Here is a 22,626-nt window from a genome sequence, read left to right as displayed (position 1 = left end):
GGTGTGTACGTGAGCAAACTTTGTCTATGCTAATTTAACATTAGAGTATAGTCCATTGACGTACTGCAGGTTCTGAAATGATACATGTGCATGCTTTCTCCTGCATCTCACACTCTCACTGTGGAGCAGCGTTCAGAGCTGCTGGATGTTTATGTTGCAAAAAAAAATTCTGAGTCATTGTGGATTTTGAATTGTTAAATGAGGCACCACAATAAAAAGGAAACAGCAGGTTTGGTCTTCTTTTGTGTATTTTTGAGAGAGTTTTGGACTTTTACCACAAAAGACACCCAGTCGACATGTAATCAACGTCCCTACAGGAAAGACTGTCCATTTGGCAAGTTATTTTGAGGCCTATAAGGATGTTTGAATATGCATGATGTAGACCTGAAGCTAAAAGCCACATTTCAAAAACTCTCAGTGTAAGCCACTCTGGCCATAGATTTACAGCTAATTTGATATCTGCTGCACAGTAAGTTGGCCACAACTCGGTCCCACCCCAGTGACAAGAAGGGTACTGCCCCAGTGACAGTGTCCTACCTTTTTTTGCAGAACACTTGTGAAAGAGGTCACTGAAGACTGCTGAGTATAATGAGGTAGACACTGTAAAAGACATGCTGCATACAGCTACTGACTTGGTAAACCAAATACAGCATATACTGTCTGTCTATCAGCCTCTATTTTTTTGTCTTGTACTCTCTCTCCCCTCTACTCACATCTTATCTATCGCTCGCTTTTCACTCACTCACACGCACACACACACACACACACACACACACACACACACACACACACACACACACACACACACACACACACACAAACACACACACACAAACACACACACACACACACACACACACACACACACACACAAACACACACACACAAACACACACACACACACACCCACACCCACACCCACACAAATACACTTCCTTTGTAAGAGCATGAATATATATATATCTTATGAGAGTGCTTCCTGTAGTTGAACTCTGTCACTTTTGCAGGGACTGACACTGAGAGTGTGTTTTGATCGCAGCAAAAATGCAGCTGCGTTTATATTTTTTATGTTTTCTCATCCTGCATCTTTACCCTGGAGGTAAGTAAATATACCGAATAATGAGGCTTAAAACTATTAACTGTATAATAAGCCATGTTTTTCAATATGTGTTCATTATTTCTAGGGAATATTTAAGGTTGTGGTTATGTGGTCAGCGAATGGTTCAGGTTGCGTACATGTAGGATTGTGAATGCACTGAATATTGTTGTAATAAAGAGCCTTAGAGTAACTAAAGGCTTAAGGGAATCACTAGAATTGGTCAAGTTCATTGTTCATTATCTACCATATAAAAAACATAGAAAAGGCAGGAGTGTATATGTTTAAATTTTTCCAAATTTTCCACCTTGATTTTAGAAAAACACTACTTAGAAAATGCTTTGTGGTCTGATGAACATAAAGCTGATCTGTTTAATTGCACTACGCTTGTCATGCCATCTGGGCCGGCAGCTTTACATGCTTTACATGCATTTACTCTGGTCAGTACTGAACATACCTCCGCCGGAGAGAGTGTGTGTGTGTGTTTGTGGGGGGGCGGGGGGGGGGGTGACGTTGTGAGGTAGCCCAAATCTTTATACCATACTTGGTAGGTTTAGATGGGATATACTGCCGGAAAGGGCAGCGACCCCAAAATGGCATCACCTGCTCATCAACTGTGACGTTGGGCCCAGGGTTGTAAAACAGGGGGAGATGCCACACCCACTTGTCCAACACTGTCCTGATGGCAGCTAGCTTGTCTCTCTGCTCGTCGAGCTGGTCTATCATCACAGTCACCAAAATGGACGGTCCTGGAAATTATTTTGTACGTTTTCAGAGACATTGTTGCCCGGAAAGGTTCTCTGCCAGCTTCTTCATGCCACAGGGATTCTGTGGCCTCCCCTTTGGACCTGAAAACACCAGCAAGGATAAGAACCCCAAAGTAAGCATCCAAATCGGTTTCATCCACAAACTTCCACTTATCTCCAAACACCCAGCTTCCTTCTAAATTTGTACAATCCAGGATGATTTTCTTGATGGAGTGTGGCATGAAAAGTTCAAAGGAAGACTTGATGTCTTTTGCATGAGTGACTGCCAAACGTGTAGGTCCTGGTATCATCTGAATCACATTGGCAGCTATGCGGGGCGGTACATTTCTTGGGCAGGAAGACCACTCAATTTTGTCATTTTTTGACATCCATATGACATTTGCAAGCTGCTGACTGTCTGGTTCTATGCCTGGCTGCTCACCGGCTGGTCTTGAGGCTTGCTGCTGGCGGGCTGGTCCTGAGGTTCGCTTGCGTTTTAGAGCTGGCTTACAGGCTTGATCCTGTGGCTAGCTTCTCATGGGCTGGTCCTGGGGCTAGCTGGCTGACAGGCTGGTCCTATGGCTGGCTGCTCACATAGTCCTGGATGCTGATGGGCTGGTCCTGAGGCTCTTTTATGCTTTGGAGCTGACTGATGCTGATCCTTCTCTTCAAACTCACTGTCAGACTCTGAATTCTCAGAAATGTGATCTTCATATTCCAAAACTTCTTCCTCTGCATCACTATGAGAACCCTCTGTCTCCTCCAATATCAGCTGTAAGGCACTCTGAACAGTGAATCGCTTTGCCATCTTGATCATTTATGGTATAGAACCATGCTGACAGAGCTATTTATAGTGTTAGATCCACAAGACTGATTCCCACGAGATAGAAGGTGAAATGTGTGGGAATGTGGGTGCTGACAGTGATGGTGCTCTTAACTTTGCAACAATGTTGCAAACTTGTGCGGGAACAGTGGGTGCACACTGTGGGTGCTCATCCATTCACACACCCCCACACACACACAGATAACCTATGATTTCCACACTTTCACTAGCCCCGGGTCCAGAGGACCCGAAGACCCTGTATGTAATATGAATGTGAAGGGGGGGTATATGGGGGGGGTTGGTAATTGAAAAAGTTTTCTGATTTATGTTCCGTACAGAAAATGAGCCAAGGCCAGTGAATCTTAGTTTGAAAAAATAATTATTTGTAATATTTTTATTGAGCGAAAAACTAAAAACGGGTCCCACAGACCCGAAGACCCAATGAGGGTTAATGTGGTTCTCTATCTGCTTGTCTTACAGTGAGTTTTATATATTTAGGCACATGGGAACAGCAGATGTGGTTACTGCAGTCAAAGCTATTTAAGAAGTTTGCACTCACAGCGAAAATATGTAGTTCTCTTTTCCACAGGAAAGCATGTGCTACACAGAGAGAGAGAGAGAGCAAGTGAGAGAGAGAGAGAGCGAGAGCGAGAGAGTGTGTGTGTGGGGGGGGGGTTAATGACATGCCTTGGGCATTGACAATAGGGCATTAAGGATATGTAAACAAAAAATGACATTAGAATCTCTTTGTACAGACCTTTATAATTTAGGACTCTTTGCTGACTAGTGAAACCCAGTGAAGTGGTGAATTTTACATCTGATGGTTTGATGGAGGTTATCAATGGTTTTCACTACCATAGACCAGAGGTCAATAATAGGCAGACCGTGGTCTGAGTCCGGACCCAGATACTGTCCTATGCAGACCTGAACCTACAGCCAGTAAACTATAGAGAATTCTTTAGTTTTGATAGGGTGGGCCTATTTTAATCGTCCTTTACGGTAGCTTTAGTGGCCTGGGAGACTCACAGACCAATCGCATGTGTTGTAAGTATGACATGTGATGCTACTCAGCCAATCAGATCTGTGCATTACGATGAGCACTGAGACTCGAGTGAGTGTCGCACACACAGGGGAGGGACAGGGTGAGAAGCAAATGTTGTTGAAATATGACTGTTGTACTTTATTTGATTCGGCATTCAGTTGTTGACTGTATAAGATGTTGATATAACTACTAGGCTACTTCAGTAAACAGTATATGGCACTGAATTATGATGTACGTTAGACATTATGATGTTCTGGACCTTGAGGAAATTTTCTCTAACTGGACCTTATTGAATTTCAATTCAAGACCCCTGGCATAGAGCATTTGATCCTTTCCTTTATCAGGGAAGGAATGAAGCAGGACTTTGGAAAGCACAGTCACTGGGGCCTAAGCATACTTATCCAACTTATGCTAAGATCATGCTTTTGGTATGTTTTCTAAAGTTTGCATAAACTGTGCACACAAATGCTTTTAGAAATGTATATTAAAGTATTCAGTGCCTTGATAACAATAAAGGTACCATGCAGGTACATGATTCGTTCATCAAGGTACAAACAGTGTAAACGTTCCCTCAGAGGTACAACAGCGGTTTTAAGGTCCAATTGCCTTAAAGAAGCTTTTCCTAGTGGAAAAGTAGCTATTTTTATCTTTTTATAAACTAATGTTTTAAAGCAGAACCATTTAATAAAAAGCCTGGAGGCGAGACGGGGTGTGTGGAGTCAATACAACTTAGAAAATATAGTTTCAATGGATTCTGGTACAGTTATGTTCCCTGACTAAAGGTACAGAGATGTACCCCTGAGGGTCCCACCCCAGTGACAAGAAGGGTACTGCCCCAGTGACAGTGTCCTACCTTTTTTTGCAGAACACTTGTGAAAGAGGTCACTGAAGACTGCTGAGTATAATGAGGTAGACACTGTAAAAGACATGCTGCATACAGCTACTGACTTGGTAAACCAAATACAGCATATACTGTCTGTCTATCAGCCTCTATTTTTTTGTCTTGTACTCTCTCTCCCCTCTACTCACATCTTATCTATCGCTCGCTTTTCACTCACTCACACACACACACACACACACACACACACACACACACACACACACACACACACAAACACACACACACAAACACTACTTGCTTTGTGCTGCTTTGTGGTCTGATGAACATAAAGCTGATCTGTTTAATTGCACTACGCTTGTCATGCCATCTGGGCCGGCAGCTTTACATGCATTTACTCTGGTCAGTACTGAACATGCCTCCGCTGGAGAGAGTGTGGGGGGGTGACGTTGTGAGGTAGTAGACCCTATGTGTTGTCTTCAGAAATGCCCTGATCGACACAAGTGTAGAACCAGTTATTAATCATCATTATTAATAATATTAATAATGAATTAAGCAGGTCTGAGAGAGAGGCACTGCTGGCTGGAGGGGGGTCAGTGGGGGTGGTTTATGGTCCGTCAAAGTCTGGATGTCCTTCCACATGCGGTGGGGGTTGGAGTTGTGGAAGTTCTCTTCAACAGAGAGTTTGAAGGCATGTTAGGCTTTCCTAATGTCCTTCTTCAGGACTGCCTTGGCTGAGCTGTAAGCCTCTGCATCACCAGATCTGAAAGCAGCGTCGTGTGCCTTCAGAAGTAGCCGAACCTCAGCATTCATCCAAGGTTTCTGATTAGGAAAGATTTTTTAGCTGCTTGACAGAGGTGACATTGTCAATACATGAGTTGATATAACTCATTACAGCTGAGGTGTATGCGTCCAAGTCCATGTGAGAGTCTGTAGGGCCTTCAGGGCAGAACATAGTCCAATCACTGTTCTGAAACTGATGCTGTAGAGAGGAGACGGCCCCTTCTGGCAACACTTTAACAGTCTTTGTAGATGTTTTCACATGTTTGCTGAGTGGGAGCAGAAACAATGATGTGATCAGACTGACCTTGGTGGAGAAGGGGGGCAGCCTTATATGAATCTGCAATGTTTGTATAGACATGATCTAGAGTTTGGTCTCCTTTGGTCAAGTAGGAAACATTCTGGTGGAATTTTGGCAGCACAGATTGCAAATTAGAGTGATTGAAGTCTCCAGCAACAATAAAAAAGTCCATCTGGGTGTGCAGTTTGTTGTTTGTCAATTGCTGTACATAGATAGCTTAGCATTAGCATCAGGAGGGATGTAGGCTGTGGTAACGATACAACTGTGTGCTCTGTAAACAGAGGGGACAAAATCTGATCATCAGTTAGTAGAGCACTGACTTTCAATTACGGTGGAGTGCGCAGACCATGATTTGTTTACATAAACACACAGACCTCTTCCTTTATTCTTACCGGAGTCCTCAGCCACTCTGTCCACACTGAACACACTGCATCCCTCCAGCTTCAGTGCACCGCTCGGGAAATCCCCGTTCAATCACGTCTCCGTAAGAACCATAATGTCACACTCTCTGATCCATCTGTGTGTAGTAGCTCAGAGTCGCAGTTCATCCATTTTGTTTGAACATTGGCGAGAAAAATGCTGGGAACCAAAGTCCGGTGCGGGATAAACCTTAGCTTAGTCCCATAGTCTGCCTCACCTTCCCCGTCTTTGTTTACGGTCTCGACGCCTGCATCGGCTTCACTCAGCTTGGGGAGTTGGCTGCGTGGTCCATTGCTCTCTTGATATTTCCTGAGGGAAATAGCGAAATATAATATGAATAGTCTGATGGTGCAACCTTCACCAAAATGAAAGAAGTAATTAAATACCTCATTTTTGAGCAACATACAAATTGTTTTGGGAAATTCAGGAGACCCTTGCGAGCTACTAAAGAACTTAAATCTTGGCCAACTTCATGGCAAATAGCAAAAGTTGCTAAGCAGTGAATGGAGGGTGGGGCTTGGAATCAGTTAATTTTTTATTTAGTTTTTTCAGAATCAATCTTTTATTGAACCCAGAGGGAAATTGCAGAATTATGCATTGATAATATAAGAGGTAGAGGTGATTCACAGGGCCTCTCTATAAGCCTGCATTCACAGACACTACACCACTGGATTTGCTTTGTCACTGGAAAAAAATTAATTACATTACAAAAAAAAAAAAATATTTTATTACACCATGTATGTTTACTTCCAACTTCTATAAAATCGCAATTTCTAAGCTTCAAAGCTTGTATAACAGATGACATCTTAACACTAAGAGAGAAGTCATACTTCTGATCCTACCTGTGTCTCCTGATCTCTTCTCCATTCTGGTTTTCTCTCACTGTCCTCCATCTGCCCTTGTCTTTTAGCTACAGAGTCAAACAAGAGTCAAAGTGCACAGAAGTCCAAGCACTAAGAGTGTAAGAAATGTAAATACAGTGTTTGTGGATGTGTGTGTACCTCTGTATCTCCAGTAGATGACCCCAATCAGTACCATTAACAGCAGTAAGCCCCCCACAGTAGCATAGATGATTAACTCTCTGGTTGATGGACTGGATACCTCTGTAATAGAAAGAATAAAGAAGGTAAACATTTATGTTACTGTGTGTGGAATTGGTTAGTACACTTGATTATATGCTTGACCAGGTTAATGAAATGAATGCATAATAACGTTGTTGTGAAGGACAAGTTGTTGAAATGACAGTACTGGTTCCATCAGACTTCTCGGTTGATTGGGGGGTTGCTTGATTGGTTGAGTGCGATGTAGTAGTCATAGGTTTAGCTGTGGGTGCAGCATGAGACAGAACTGATGAGCTGAACATAATAACTCATTTGAAAATGCATTATAGGCAACTTACATTTTTATTATAGGCAGACAACTTTTTTTTTTTTTCATTTTTCACATACACAGGGCTTTATACACACAAAATTGTCTGTAAAAATCAATGTCTATAAGAGTCTATGAACACATTCATAATGTTATTATGCATTAATAAGACATTATAAACATGCCTGTGGCCATGTTTATTATACATTATGAATTTTGGACATAATGATTTAAAATTAGTGTTCATAACATGTTAAATGTACCAAAGAATCTCAGACCCTGGCCTACATTATGGGTATACAGTATATTATTGATAGACATATATTATTATAACCCTACTATGAGAACTGGGTGTGTGCTTGTGTATTGTTGCAGATGTTGTTGCTCTTGACTGCCTTTGCTTAATGGTAATATTGTACTCAGAGGGGCTCTTCTGCAGAGCGGTTTTGGCAGATAGTGGAGTTGCTGTGATGTGAAATGCAATAGTTTTAGTACTATTTTGTACGTTGGTTAATTGATATCAACTTTATTAGAGAAAATGTATTTTCAATTACACATTAGCTGTTATTTGGAGTATTCGACTATGTAATTAAGAACACTTTCTTGCTATACTGGAGTGCTGTAACTCTCACTGTGCTCTGATAGACCTCATCTTATCAGCTTTTCTACATATCTCACAAGTGTGTGATATTTTATGAAAACTAATTAAAATGGTCCATGGTGGATTATGACAAAGCAAAACAGACTAGAACAAGCAAGAAAAAGATGAAAGGTTTGTGGACACCTTAGAAAAAGTCTTCAGAAAATGCTAAAGGGAGCAGATTAGCTAGATTGGTGGACTGGATCCGTATAACTTGAGTATCTCCCATGTGTGTGAGGTTTCATGAAAACTAATTTAAAAAAAAGCTTTAAAATAATTGGCACATACACACATGTGAAGCTAAAGTTAGATCCTTATTTGCAAGCTTATTATTCAGTTTTTCTATCCCACTTCAAATTTTGCTGTGATTACAATGAGGTGCCATTAGTGTAGAATGAATAATGAAGAAGAAGCTGCTGAATACAAAGCTAAAATCAGCTGAACACAATTAAGTTCAGAAAAATCAATTACCAACATTACTTAACATTAATAAATGGAATTGGAATTTTTCATGCCTGCCAATGAGCTGAACAGCAGATATAAGGAGTCACCAGAGCTGCTACACTGTTGAACACGTCTTACTGGCTGATGTAATGCTGCATACAAAAACTCAAGCTTCTGTATCTACTACACTAATGAGTGTCCTTCTAAAAGTACGGCACTATATTTGCATACTATTCAGTGAGCTAGCATGATTTGTGATTAATAACACAGCAGGAAATCTCAGCTGTGTGGACTTCAGCTATCAATGGATAAAATATAGCAAAAGATCAAATTACACAGAGGCAGTGATCTCAAATATATTGTTTAATATGCTTTAAAAATTAGATGGAAATCTAATATGTCAAAAACGTGCTTTACTACATTTGCTGGATTGGTTATGGCTGTGTTCTCATAAGAAACCTGCACTGCACAACCAAATGAAACTGATGATGCCTACCAAAAAGGTGGCTGTGCAATTGTGCAATGTCATTGGAATATTATGAAATCTTTTCATGTTTTCTTGTTTTAAATGGATCTAATGAGCTCCATTTCCAGACTGCTTTTCACAGAGAAATTAAGTTTATCCAGCCTGACAAAACGTGGTCTTGATTTCTAAGGCATCATATAACCTGGACAGATAGCAGAGGAGCCAGTAGGGAGAAGAGTTTTTCAAATAAAAATCTGAAATTTCTTGTTAAAGTATGGAGTAACTACATGTCCTGAGATGCATCTTCATGAAATAGTCTTCAACAAACCATATATGTTTCTAAATGATGGGCTTGAGGCTAAAGGACAAAAGCATATTCGCTTGAGGATTCCTAGAAAAGACTGTGTTTAACTCTTGCATGTGTCAGAGTAAAGCCAGACAGGACTGACCCAGGACAAACCACAGCCTAATAACTAGAAGACAGGCTAAACAGACTGAAACCAGGAGCAAAATTCAACAGAAATAACAGAATAACATGACCTGAAACAGGCTCAGAATTCCAAGATAAACATGTAAACATGACTTCACCAAACAATGTAGAAACTAAAAGCCATTCATACAAACACAGGACTAAAGGAGAAACTAGAAAAAGGCAAACACAATGAAAGCAGATCCAGATACCTGAGAAAACAGGGCTAAAAAGACCCAAGTGAGCAGTGATGAGGGGCTGGAGTTTTGTTGGAAAGATCCAATACAGAGTCCCAGTGTGGGGACTGTGAGACAATATAAATGTCCCTTCTGTAGACATTATAGAACATGATAAACATTCATATACTGAAGAAAATGTTAACTACTGCTCACACCCTCAATACAGAACCCTCATTAAAGCTCTTCTTGGAGCATTTGTACTGGAAGGATAACAAATCTTACACAGTTCATTCAACACACTTTGCACTCAGAAAACAAACCAGTGTTTTACCTTTAACAATGAGGCTGATGTCTGTGTATCCACTTGGCAAAGCATCACACCTGTAATCTCCTCCATCCTCTTCAGTCAGGTGTGATATGAGTAGAGAGAGATTTCCTGTGACCATTAACCAGCTGAAATCTGTTTCTATACTGACCACTTTCAAAGGGTATACTATCACACTTTTGATTGTATTTCTTCCAGGTGAATGTCTCAGGTTTGGCACGTAGCTCAGTGCAGGAGCAGGGCAGCAGTACTGACCCTCCTGTATGAGCTGTGATAGGTAATGTTGTCTTAAGGTTGGTCAGAGTGCAGCCTGTAGAGACACATATTCAGGATTGAGGATTATCGTATGCAGGTGACGACTCATCCAGAAGCACTAAATGAGGCCTTATAAGTAAGAATGACCAGTAAAAAATGTCTTAACACATAGTTTATCATCAGATACCAGATCACTGAAGTTCTCTTTCACTATATTTCTCCACACCTGACTACGGCCACTCACAGTAACCACTATTAAACAAGTACTGCATAAATAAAGGTGTCCTACAAAACACTTAGCAATACCTTGGCAATATAAAACAGTGTATTACTCTTGATCTCAAAGATGGAGTGTCATTATATGTAGCTAAGCACCACAACAACTGTTTAATAACTTCACCATGATTATTAAAGAATCTAGTATCATTAGTCGTTCTTTCAGTACTACTGCAAAACCAGAGACCCAATGCATTTGGAATGTTTAACAACAAAGTTTATTATATCAGGCATCTAGATATGAGATGATCTCTTCACTATGTGTGTGGATCAAAACAGAGTTTTACCTTCAACAGTGAGGCTGATATATTTGATTCTGCCTTCAACTTCACATATGTAATCTCCTCCATCCTCTTCAGTCAGGTGTGATATGAGTAGAGAGAGATTTCCTGGAGAGTGACCATTAAACAGCTGAACTCTGTCTCTGTACTGACTCCTTTCATTGGACATCTCTTCCAATATGTCTATGTTTGTTCTATGTTTCTTCCAGGTAAATCTCCCAGGTGTGGCTTGTGGGTCAGTGCAGTAACAGGGCAGCAGTGCTGACCCTCCTCTGTATGCAGTAATCACTTCTGGCTTTCCATCTTTCAGTTTGCAGCCTGCAGAAACACACCAGTCAATGACCTTCACTATCATCACTTGTGCAACACTTGATCAACCATAAACAGAATTTTACTGTAAAGCCATCGTTATAAAAAGACATGCTTGACCACCTAAACACAGTTTCCTAAAGCTTTCAGTTACTAATGTTATTATACTGTAGAGAAACTCACTTCAGCCTGAAACAGCTGAAACAGTTAGAGCTACTTTAAATAAGTGTGATGTGGCTTTGAAGGCAAACAATCAACTCCAATGATTTGAATTGCTGTGCAGTTCATATCCTTCCATTCCCACGTCATCAGTAAGATTACAGCAAGATTCAAATGAAGATTTACACAGTACTGTGTTACACTAGTGTCTACAGTAAGAGATTTAATGCTTCACTCACCTTCAGCAATGTGGAGCACAAGCAGCAGATACAAACCAACCTGCATTCTTCCTGAGTTACAGAGCCTCCTCACTACATACAGAGACAGCACGACTGCAGATATGACCACTCTTACAACCCGCTCTACTGACCGATCTGTCAACTACTCAAAAACTACACCACCTCAGGACTTCTGCAGAGCTCTTTACAGACCTACAGTCCACCTGACACGACCAGCACACGAGCAAATCCTGTATCTCTCTCAGCTGGACTTCACTGGACTCTTCTGCACTCAAACGTTTGCAGCTGAAAGAGGAACTGTGTTCAGATGAGCTTGTCTTTCTCTCTCTGTCACTCCCCCACACCAAATATAGTGATGTGACAACATCCTGTCAGCTCTTCCTTGTCCTTCTCTTGTAGTACACAGTCCACAACATCTCATGTAGTCATATGTTGCTGAAGCCACGGCCCTCTTTTTCTCTCTGTACAGTCACTGGACACTTTATTAGAAACCCCTCATTGCAGCTACAAGAGTCCAAAGACTGAGACCTGCTGTGCAGACTGCAGGTCACACAGCAACGAAGTCTCGCCTGGTTAGCAGCTATAAAAATGTATTGAGGATGAATATTTGGAGATGAATAGACTTAGTCGCATTTACGTTCGCCTCAGGCACCATTTAAGGTGGAACGGGAAAATTCAACAAGAATCTGGCGAATTACAAATGACTTCATCCTCAGAAAACAGTCGAATGTTGAGAAACATTTTACAAGAAATTGTTCTACTTTTGAGGAGAATGTTCCTGTCGGAAATGGGAGGAAAACAGCTACAGTTCAAGGTTAAAGCAGAGCAAAGTAAACCTGTGTGTCACGATTGGTGTCCTGTCCCAGTCCTTTCCATGTGCGTTTTTGTTTTGGTTTTGTAACTCCGCCCCTTGTCTCTTGTTGTCTCTGAGTGTTTAAGCCCTGTGTATTTAAGCCGGTCGTTGTTTGCTCGTCGTGTTTGTGCTGTTTGAAGCTCTGTGTTGGTTTGAGTCTGTTACTTCTCATGTCTGAACCTCAATATCTCCGTGTTGGCTATATGACCTTGGACTGTTTCGATCGCGACCCTGGATTTGCCCTCAATAAAAGTCACTTACCTCCGCACATGCGTCCGCTACCTCGCTCCTCCTTTAAAGCTTGCAGATGCTAGTGCTAACTAGCCTAGTATTGTCTGCTAAAGTGTAAACTAGGTGAGATTTGCTGCTGTTTAATTCACTATTTATTAACACTTTATTCATTAACTGGTTCTGTGGCCCTGCAGCTCCGCATGGTTTCAACATTCCCTTACATTAAAATACCTGATCCAGCTCATCAACTGATTAACGAGCTGATCAGGTGTGTTGGTCAGGCAGGTGTTGAGTCTGCGGAGCTGTGGGGAGAAAACACTGCACCAGCTAAACACAGTAAAGTGTGGAAAATACCCCTGATCACTGTCAGCTACCAGTTACTGCTGCTGTGAGGAAACAGAAGGGAATAAAGTCGACATGTCATGTCTGGCCGTTATATTCTGGGAGTGGTGTTGTTATGCATTGCTTAAATATACTCCATTACCCACAAGGCAGGGAGAAAGCTTACAAGGGGGACCATAGAGGCTGACGGGCAGTTATTTTGGTTCAGTAAAGTTACAGATAAACCCACGCTGACCGTGTGTGTCTTTTCATTAATGCACTACACGGCATAACATGGTGTCAGATGGTGAAAATCTTTGAAAGTAAGTAGGGAAGATGAGTTTCGGTGACGAGTGAGCGAGTTTGAGCTGTGAGGTTGTGCCTGCGAGCCTAGATTCAATTAATTCAAACTGAATTATATATCATTTTAATACAAGGAAACTTAAAGTATTTGAATATTTCTTTTAAATATTCATCATTTTCTCCATACTGCTCTGCTCGTAGAGCGCCATCTAGCGTTCAACACAACAACACTCCACTCTGTATTTGGTTTTTACAATGTCTGTCTGTGTTTGTCCTTTTTTTGTAAAACTTGTTTAAGTGAGGATTCCGTTTATACCACTAGTACTGAGTAACAACCGCCTTCATTTTCAAAAATGTTGAGTCGTGTTATGCAGGTATGAGGTAATTAGCCAAAGTCAAAGTGAAGTTTGTTTTCATTCAGATGAAACAGAAAGGAGCGCACAGCTGAACGAGATCGCGTCTCTGCAGCTCCGATACGCAAATATAATATAAACGTAACATAAAGGCTAATGTACATAGACAGCATGAAGGACATAACATAAATGCACAGAGAAAGAAAAAAAGATAAACGTATACTGAGATAAACGGTCGTTTGCATGACACATGAGTTTCATTCTGAAAGAAAACAACACTAATGTTCTGATTTATTCATTATTTTTAATAAATATTCTCCACTTAAAGAGGAGAAACAATCCAGACACGTCACTCTAATCATTTAGTAATTGTTTAGATGTAAAATTCGTAATTCTTCAAATATAATAATAAAAAATAATGAGGAAAAAACTTCCTTCCCCTCAGCAAAGAGGCCGGCTCAACTAGGGACAGGGCACTGCCAACCTAAGCTAACCTAGTTCGTATGCGTTCGGGATGGGATCCAGGCCCCATGTATAACTACGCTAACCCGGCATACTTTGAGGTCAGTGCCGACACGGAGTGGGGTTCGAACCCACAACTGCCATGTCCGTTCGCCTCGCCAGCGCCTTAACCCACTACGCTGAGCGGGAAGTGCGTCGTCACAGGCGACTTTGATCCATTTAACGCCGTACAATGTCCACTCTAGCTGCCGCGGTTACGTCACACTCCCGCATGCGCTCACAGCGCGCTTGAAATCCCCGCTGGCTTTATTAATGTAAGCCGTACGTTTCATATAATGGAGAAACACTGAAATGATGTCAAGAGCCTGGAGGGTTAAGAGGCCGCACTTTCTGCCGGATTTTGTCAGCCATTGATTTTCACTCCTTTATTTTTTGTCTTTAAATAAAGCAAAACATATTGAACAAGCATTAGATGAACTTCCATGTTCTGGTGAGATAAACCACAGCTACTATAATGTGGAGAAAGATCACAATCATCACAGCAAAGGGAACAAAGACTAGAGACTTTGGACATCCTGCAATAACAAGTCTTTAAATAAACATCATGTGGGAACATTTACAAATCAGGAAATGTGGTTAATGATTGCAGAACAAAGCTCAGACGTTGAGCTTCATCAATACCTTCATCTCTACAGACATCTAAAATGCAGTGAGTGTCTGTATTTATTACATAAGTTAATGAGCCATAAGAGGTGCTAGTGAAGGATGTCAGCTCACAGCCTCTCTACTCTCAGTTTTCATTTCAAATGTTTTAATTGTATTTTTCAAATGTGCATGTAACACGGAACATGAAATCAGGTTATATGTGCTTATTTTATTTTTATACAAAGTATCAGACACAGCAACTTTGACCCTCCACTAGTAGAATTGAGTCAGGTCCTCTTCTTGAGCCTGTTGATATGTAAAGACGTAAACATGGTACTTCTGACTTTTACATGACTTCCTGGCTTTACAGGGCGACTCTTAGCAGCGCATTCACATCAAGTTAAATGGTTCTTTTTTTCCTCTTGACTCAACTTCTTTCAATTTTATAACAAAAAGTAAACAATGAAAAACACATGGTGCTGCATTAAATAACAAATCGAAAGCTTTTTAATGTGATCTCAGACTTTTAGACTCCACTGTCGTTAAAATACAGACATTTTTCACTACATGTTTTTTTTAACCGGCTCGTCTTGGAGAAGCCCTGCTGGCCAGTGGCCTTCAGGTAATCTGTGTCTGTAGCACAGAACTGAGCACAGAAATGTTTTATTACATTAAAACTGTTGTACAGTTATGAGAAAAAAAGTGATTTTGCTACCTTAACAAGCATAATAGTCAGCACAAGTTAATGCAGCGAATAAAAAAAGTAAGGACGTTTTTTTCCTGCTCCACTCATTTCACAGTGAGCTGCTTTTTTCAGCGAGAGAGAACAGCTGGCTTGTTTCTATCTGCCAAGTTCAGATCACTGGTGCTGAAGCTGAGCTGCAGGATGTAAATTCAGCACCATGGACAGTGACTGACTGGACTGGGGGGGGGGAAAGCCAGTGTAAAAAATTCAAGGATTGTGTAAAATTGTGTGGAGTTGTAAGAAACGAGGCAGATTCTATTCTGCTGTATTTAATAAAGTGTCCGGCTGGTTTTGCACTGATTTTCCACACCTTTTTAAAACTAGACATAGAATTCAATGGTGCTCCATCAGCCCAGAGATTGCAGTTCAACTGTGCTACATCGCAAAGCTGGGGGCTTTATACCCCTCTAGCTGATGTTCAGCACTGTGAGCCATCAGAAGTGCATTCTGATAATGTGACGCACACACAGAGAATGCAGAACCAACAAAATCACTTTCTTTAATGATTTCTGCTATCCTTTGTTTTAATGGTCCTAGTTGACCTGTTTAATATAGTAGGGGGGAAATTAACCCCACTCAACTATAATAACCCCACTCACAAAACAATATGAAGGTGACACACTAAAACCTTTGTTATTTACATAGTATGAAGATAAAGCACAGTGTAATATGTCTTTAAATAAAGGTTTTATAGTTCCAGCATTAGATTATATTAATGTGCACATCATAAATGAGTCTCTTCCTTCACTCATCAAGCGTTTGTTCATTTAAATGTCCAGTCAGTAAAGAGAACAGCACATTAATAAAAATCTAACTCTGCAGACTTTTAATTCTATCCTTTATATATAACATGTTGAGAATATTCAAACTGAATTATATATTATTTTAATATAAGGAGACTTAAAGTATTTGAACATTTCTTTTAAATATTCATCGTTTTCTCCATACTGCTCTGCTCGTAGAGCGCCATCTAGCGTTCAACACAACAACACTCCACTCTGTATTTGGTTTTTACAATGTCAGTCTGTGTTTGTCCTTTTTTTGTGAAACTTGTTTAAGTGAGGATTCCGTTTATACCACTAGTACTGAGTAACAACCGCCTTCATTTTCAAAATGTTGAGTCGTGTTATGCAGGTATGAGGTAATTAGCCAAAGTCAAAGTGAAGTTGTTTTCATTCATATGAAACAGAAAGGAGCGCACAGCTGAACGAGATCGCGTCTCTGCAGCTCCGATACGCAAATATAATATAAACGTAACATAAAGGCTAATGTACATAGACAGCATGAAGGACACAACATAAATGCACAGAGAAAGAAAAAAAGATAAACGTATACTGAGATAAACGGTCGTTTGCATGACACATGAGTTTCATTCTGAAAGAAAACAACACTAATGTTCTGATTTATTCATTATTTTTAATAAATATTCTCCACTTAAAGAGGAGAAACAATCCAGACACGTCACTCTAATTATTTAGTAATTGTTTAGATGTAAAATTCGTAATTCTTCAAATATAATAATAAAAAATAATGAGGAAAAAACTTCCTTCCCCTCAGCAAAGACGCCGGCTCAACTAGGGACAGGGCACTGCCAACCTAAGCTAACCTAGTTCGTATGCGTTCGGGATGGGATCCAGGCCCCATGTATAACTACGCTAACCCGGCATACTTTGAGGTCAGTGCCGACACGGAGTGGGGTTCGAACCCACAACTGCCATGTCCGTTCGCCTCGCCAGCGCCTTAACCCACTAGGCTGAGCGGGAAGTGCGTCGTCACAGGCGACTTTGATCCATTTAACGCCGTACAATGTCCACTCGAGCTGCCGCGGTTACGTCACACTCCCGCATGCGCTCACAGCGCGCTTGAAATCCCCGCTGGCTTTATTAATGTAAGCCGTACATTTCATATAATGGAGAAACACTGAAATGATGTCAAGAGCCTGGAGGGTTAAGAGGCCGCACTTTCTGCCGGATTTTGTCAGCCATTGATTTTCACTCCTTTATTTTTTTGTCTTTAAATAAAGCAAAACATATTGAACAAGCATTAGATGAACTTCCATGTTCTGGTGAGATAAACCACAGCTACTATAATGTGGAGAAAGATCACAATCATCACAGCAAAGGGAACAAAGACTAGAGACTTTGGACATCCTGCAATAACAAGTCTTTAAATAAACATCATGTGGGAACATTTACAAATCAGGAAATGTGGTTAATGATTGCAGAACAAAGCTCAGACGTTGAGCTTCATCAATACCTTCATCTCTACAGACATCTAAAATGCAGTGAGTGTCTGTATTTATTACATAAGTTAATGAGCCATAAGAGGTGCTAGTGAAGGATGTCAGCTCACAGCCTCTCTACTCTCAGTTTTCATTTCAAATGTTTTAATTGTATTTTTCAAATGTGCATGTAACACGGAACATGAAATCAGGTTATATGTGCTTATTTTATTTTTTATACAAAGTATCAGACACAGCAACTTTGACCCTCCACTAGTAGAATTGAGTCAGGTCCTCTTCTTGAGCCTGTTGATATGTAAAGACGTAAACATGGTACTTCTGACTTTTACATGACTTCCTGGCTTTACAGGGCGACTCTTAGCAGCGCATTCACATCAAGTTAAATGGTTCTTTTTTTCCTCTTGACTCAACTTCTTTCAATTTTATAACAAAAAGTAAACAATGAAAAACACATGGTGCTGCATTAAATAAGCAAATCGAAAGCTTTTAATGTGATCTCAGACTTTTAGACTCCACTGTCGTTAAAATACAGACATTTTTAACTACATGTTTTTTTTTAACCGGCTCGTCTTGGAGAAGCCCTGCTGGCCAGTGGCCTTCAGGTAATCTGTGTCTGTAGCACAGAACTGAGCACAGAAATGTTTTATTACATTAAAACTGTTGTACAGTTATGAGAAAAAAAGTGATTTTGCTACCTTAACAAGCATAATAGTCAGCACAAGTTAATGCAGCGAATAAAAAAAGTAAGGACGTTTTTTTCCTGCTCCACTCATTTCACAGTGAGCTGCATTTTTCAGCGAGAGAGAACAGCTGGCTTGTTTCTATCTACCAAGTTCAGATCACTGGTGCTGAAGCTGAGCTGCAGGATGTGAATTCAGCACCATGGACAGTGACTGACTGGACTGGGGGGGAAAGCCAGTGTAAAAAATTCAAGGATTGTGTAAAATTGTGTGGAGTTGTAAGAAACGAGGCAGATTCTATTCTGCTGTATTTAATAAAGTGTCCGGCTGGTTTTGCACTGATTTTCCGCACCTTTTTAAAACTAGACATAGAATTGAATGGTGCTCCATCAGCCCAGAGATTGCAGTTCAACTGTGCTACATCGCAAAGCTGGGGGGCTTTATACCCCTCTAGCTGATGTTCAGCACTGTGAGCCATTAGAAGTGCATTCTGATAATGTGACGCACACACAGAGAATGCAGAACCAACAAAATCACTTTCTTTAATGATTTCTGCTATCCTTTGTTTTAATGGTCCTAGTTGACCTGTTTAATATAGTAGGGGGGAAATTAACCCCACTCAACTATAATAACCCCACTCACAAAACAATATGAAGGTGACACACTAAAACCTTTGTTATTTACATAGTATGAAGATAAAGCACAGTGTAATATGTCTTTAAATAAAGGTTTTATAGTTCCAGCATTAGATTATATTAATGTGCACATCATAAATGAGTCCCTTCCTTCACTCATCAAGCGTTTGTTCATTTAAATGTCCAGTCAGTAAAGAGAACAGCACATTAATAAAAATCTAACTCTGCAGACTTTTAATTCTATCCTTTATATATAACATGTTGAGAATATTCAAACTGAATTATATATTATTTTAATATAAGGAGACTTAAAGTATTTGAACATTTCTTTTAAATATTCATCGTTTTCTCCATACTGCTCTGCTCGTAGAGCGCCATCTAGCGTTCAACACAACAACACTCCACTCTGTATTTGGTTTTTACAATGTCATGTCTGTGTTTGTCCTTTTTTTGTGAAACTTGTTTAAGTGAGGATTCCGTTTATAACCACTAGTACTGAGTAACAACCGCCTTCATTTTCAAAAATGTTGAGTCGTGTTATGCAGGTATGAGGTAATTAGCCAAAGTCAAAGTGAAGTTTGTTTTCATTCATATGAAACAGAAAGGAGCGCACAGCTGAACGAGATCGCGTCTCTGCAGCTCCGATACGCAAATATAATATAAACGTAACATAAAGGCTAATGTACATAGACAGCATGAAGGACACAACATAAATGCACAGAGAAAGAAAAAAGATGAACGTATACTGAGATAAACGGTCGTTTGCATGACACATGAGTTTTATTCTGAAAGAAAACAACACTAATGTTCTGATTTATTCATTATTTTTAATAAATATTCTCCACTTAAAGAGGAGAAACAATCCAGACACGTCACTCTAATTATTTAGTAATTGTTTAGATGTAAAATTCGTAATTCTTCAAATATAATAATAAAAAATAATGAGGAAAAAACTTCCTTCCCCTCAGCAAAGACGCCGGCTCAACTAGGGACAGGGCACTGCCAACCTAAGCTAACCTAGTTCGTATGCGTTCGGGATGGGATCCAGGCCCCATGTATAACTACGCTAACCCGGCATACTTTGAGGTCAGTGCCGACACGGAGTGGGGTTCGAACCCACAACTGCCATGTCCGTTCGCCTCGCCAGCGCCTTAACCCACTAGGCTGAGCGGGAAGTGCGTCGTCACAGGCGACTTTGATCCATTTAACGCCGTACAATGTCCACTCTAGCTGCCGCGGTTACGTCACACTCCCGCATGCGCTCACAGCGCGCTTGAAATCCCCGCTGGCTTATTAATGTAAGCCGTACATTTCATATAATGGAGAAACACTGAAATGATGTCAAGAGCCTGGAGGGTTAAGAGACCGCACTTTCTGCCGGATTTTGTCAGCATGATTTTCACTCCTTTATTTTTGTCTTTAAATAAAGCAAAACTTTGACAAGCATTAGATGAACTTCCATGTTCTGGTGAGATAAACCACAGCTACTATAATGTGGAGAAAGATCACAATCATCACAGCAAAGGGAACGAAGACTAGAGACTTTGGACATCCTGCAATAACAAGTCTTTAAATAAACATCATGTGGGAACATTTACAAATCAGGAAATGTGGTTAATGATTGCAGAACAAAGCTCAGACGTTGAGCTTCATCAATACCTTCATCTCTACAGACATCTAAAATGCAGTGAGTGTCTGTATTTATTACATAAGTTAATGAGCCATAAGAGGTGCTAGTGAAGGATGTCAGCTCACAGCCTCTCTACTCTCAGTTTTCATTTCAAATGTTTTAATTGTATTTTTCAAATGTGCATGTAACACGGAACATGAAATCAGGTTATATGTGCTTATTTTATTTTTTATACAAAGTATCAGACACAGCAACTTTGACCCTCCACTAGTAGAATTGAGTCAGGTCCTCTTCTTGAGCCTGTTGATATGTAAAGACGTAAACATGGTACTTCTGACTTTTACATGACTTCCTGGCTTTACAGGGCGACTCTTAGCAGCGCATTCACATCAAGTTAAATTGTTCTTTTTTTCCTCTTGACTCAACTTCTTTCAATTTTATAACAAAAAGTAAACAATGAAAAACACATGGTGCTGCATTAAATAACAAATCGAAAGCTTTTTAATGTGATCTCAGACTTTTAGACTCCACTGTCGTTAAAATACAGACATTTTTACTACATGTTTTTTTTTAACCGGCTCGTCTTGGAGAAGCCCTGCTGGCCAGTGGCCTTCAGGTAATCTGTGTCTGTAGCACAGAACTGAGCACAGAAATGTTTTATTACATTAAAACTGTTGTACAGTTATGTACTCTTTTTCCAGTGAGAGAGAACAGCTGGCTTGTTTCTACCTGCCAAGTTCAGATCACTGGTGCTGAAGCTGAGCTGCAGTATACAGAATCAGTACCATGGACAGTGACTGACTGGACTGGGGGGGAAAAAGCCAGTGTAAAAAATTCAAGGATTGTGTAAAATTGTGTGGAGTTGTAAGAAACAAGGCAGATTCTATTCTGCTGTATTTAATAAAGTTTCCGGCTGGTTTTGCACTGATTTTCCGGACCTTTTAAAAACTAGACATAGAATTCAATGGTGCTCCATCAGGCCAGATATTGCAGTTCCACTGTGCTACATCGCAAAGCTGGGGGGCTTTATACCCTCTAGCTGATGTTCAGCACTGTGAGCCATCAGAAGTGCATTCTGATAATGTGACGCACACACAGAGAATGCAGAACCAACAAAATCACTTTCTTTAATGATTTCTGCACTCACAGAAATGATTCACGGCAGAGTTAGTTTTCATGCATTTACATCTATTTGATTTTATTTAAAAACTCATATTTTTTATACGTATGCATTAAACTTAATTATTATCTACATAATTTAATCAATGCTAAAATATATTGAATGTAATTAGTTAATACATAATAACATAGTTTAATTTAAAAAAGCTGTAAAACAAACAAGATTCTGTCATTTAAAATGTATGTGATTAGTTTTCATTAGAATTCATGAGAAGTCAATGGAACGATGTTTTGCGCCAGTAGGTGGCGGTAATGCCCCTTTAAGTTGGTCGCCAACTGCCGTAAAACTCGAAGAAAAATATTATGGGATGCACTTCTACTGGTGTGGGTGCATCATCAGTCCGTGTGAGACGGTAAACAATCCGAGCCCATCCTGTGTCCTTTTACTCCCAAATGTGTTCTAATCTGCAGTTTATATCACATCACACCAATATCGATATATTTATGTAGGCTGTGATTATTTTTTAGCAGTTTATCTTGGTCGCGTTGTTGTACTGGTCAGTGCTAGCGCACGTTAGCAACACAGCTAACAAGCTAGCTATTCGCTACATAGCATATTGGCTAACTTAGTAATGCGGCTTGATTATAGTCATAAAATAACTACAGGTAACATTAAATAAGCCTGATTCCCTTTGTCCACAACATTTATCCTATTCATTTTGTAAAAAGTTAGCTTGAGAATTCCTAAAAGCCTCTTTCCGGCTTTTTTCCGTGATGCTGCTTCCTTGCGCGTTAAACGGCGCTGTTGTGGCCTCCTGTTGCTTTTCTCGCCATGCTGCCTTTATTAGAATCGGGACTCTAATATATCAGCTCACTAGTGTTGGGTGGGTGACTGCATTTTAGAGCACTATATTTAAATACTGGAGTGGATTATAGACGCTGCTTTCTTTT

General features: G+C 40.2%; 2 protein-coding genes across 6 annotated transcripts in view; one reads left to right on the top strand and one right to left on the bottom strand.

The window, feature by feature from the left end:
* The window catches only part of iglon5 (IgLON family member 5), a 258,665-nt gene that overhangs the window by 129,456 nt on the left and 106,583 nt on the right, over positions 1–22,626 (top strand). The gene's annotated exons all lie outside the window — the stretch shown is intronic.
* On the bottom strand, positions 4,733–11,727 carry LOC119262346 (embigin-like). 5 transcript variants are annotated; one of them, XR_005129560.1, is made up of 8 exons: positions 11,457–11,727; positions 10,756–11,067; positions 9,944–10,247; positions 7,259–7,369; positions 7,048–7,149; positions 6,889–6,956; positions 6,019–6,355; positions 4,733–5,897 (listed from the first exon to the last, which is right to left on the bottom strand). XR_005129560.1 is itself a non-coding variant. In XM_037533803.1 (6 exons), exons 2-6 carry the CDS (start codon positions 10,056–10,058, stop codon positions 6,305–6,307), a joined length of 447 nt encoding a protein of 148 aa, XP_037389700.1. In that variant the 5' UTR covers positions 10,059–10,247; positions 10,756–10,965; the 3' UTR covers positions 4,761–6,304. The 5 variants fall into 5 exon arrangements, 3 of the variants coding, with proteins under 3 accessions (XP_037389700.1, XP_037389701.1, XP_037389699.1); XM_037533803.1 differs by lacking the exon at positions 11,457–11,727 and having other exon boundaries at positions 4,761–6,355; positions 10,756–10,965; XM_037533804.1 differs by lacking the exon at positions 11,457–11,727 and having other exon boundaries at positions 4,761–6,355; positions 7,295–7,369; positions 10,756–10,965.

The sequence above is a fragment of the Pygocentrus nattereri genome, chromosome 24 (genome assembly GCF_015220715.1).
Source record: "Pygocentrus nattereri isolate fPygNat1 chromosome 24, fPygNat1.pri, whole genome shotgun sequence".
Taxonomy (NCBI): Eukaryota; Metazoa; Chordata; class Actinopteri; order Characiformes; family Serrasalmidae; genus Pygocentrus; species Pygocentrus nattereri.
Note: the sequence above shows the minus strand (reverse complement) of the source record. Positions and strands in the feature narration are given on the sequence as shown.

Coding starts and splice junctions, on each gene's coding strand:
- LOC119262346 (XM_037533802.1), bottom strand. CDS start 11,502: ATGCAGGTTGGTTTGTATCTGCTGCTTGTGCTCCACATTGCTGAAG. Junction 11,068..11,456: donor TGTGCTCCACATTGCTGAAG/GTGAGTGAAGCA, acceptor GTGTTTCTGCAG/GCTGCAAACTGAAAGATGGA. Junction 10,248..10,755: donor TATCAGCCTCACTGTTGAAG/GTAAAACTCTGT, acceptor GTGTCTCTACAG/GCTGCACTCTGACCAACCTT.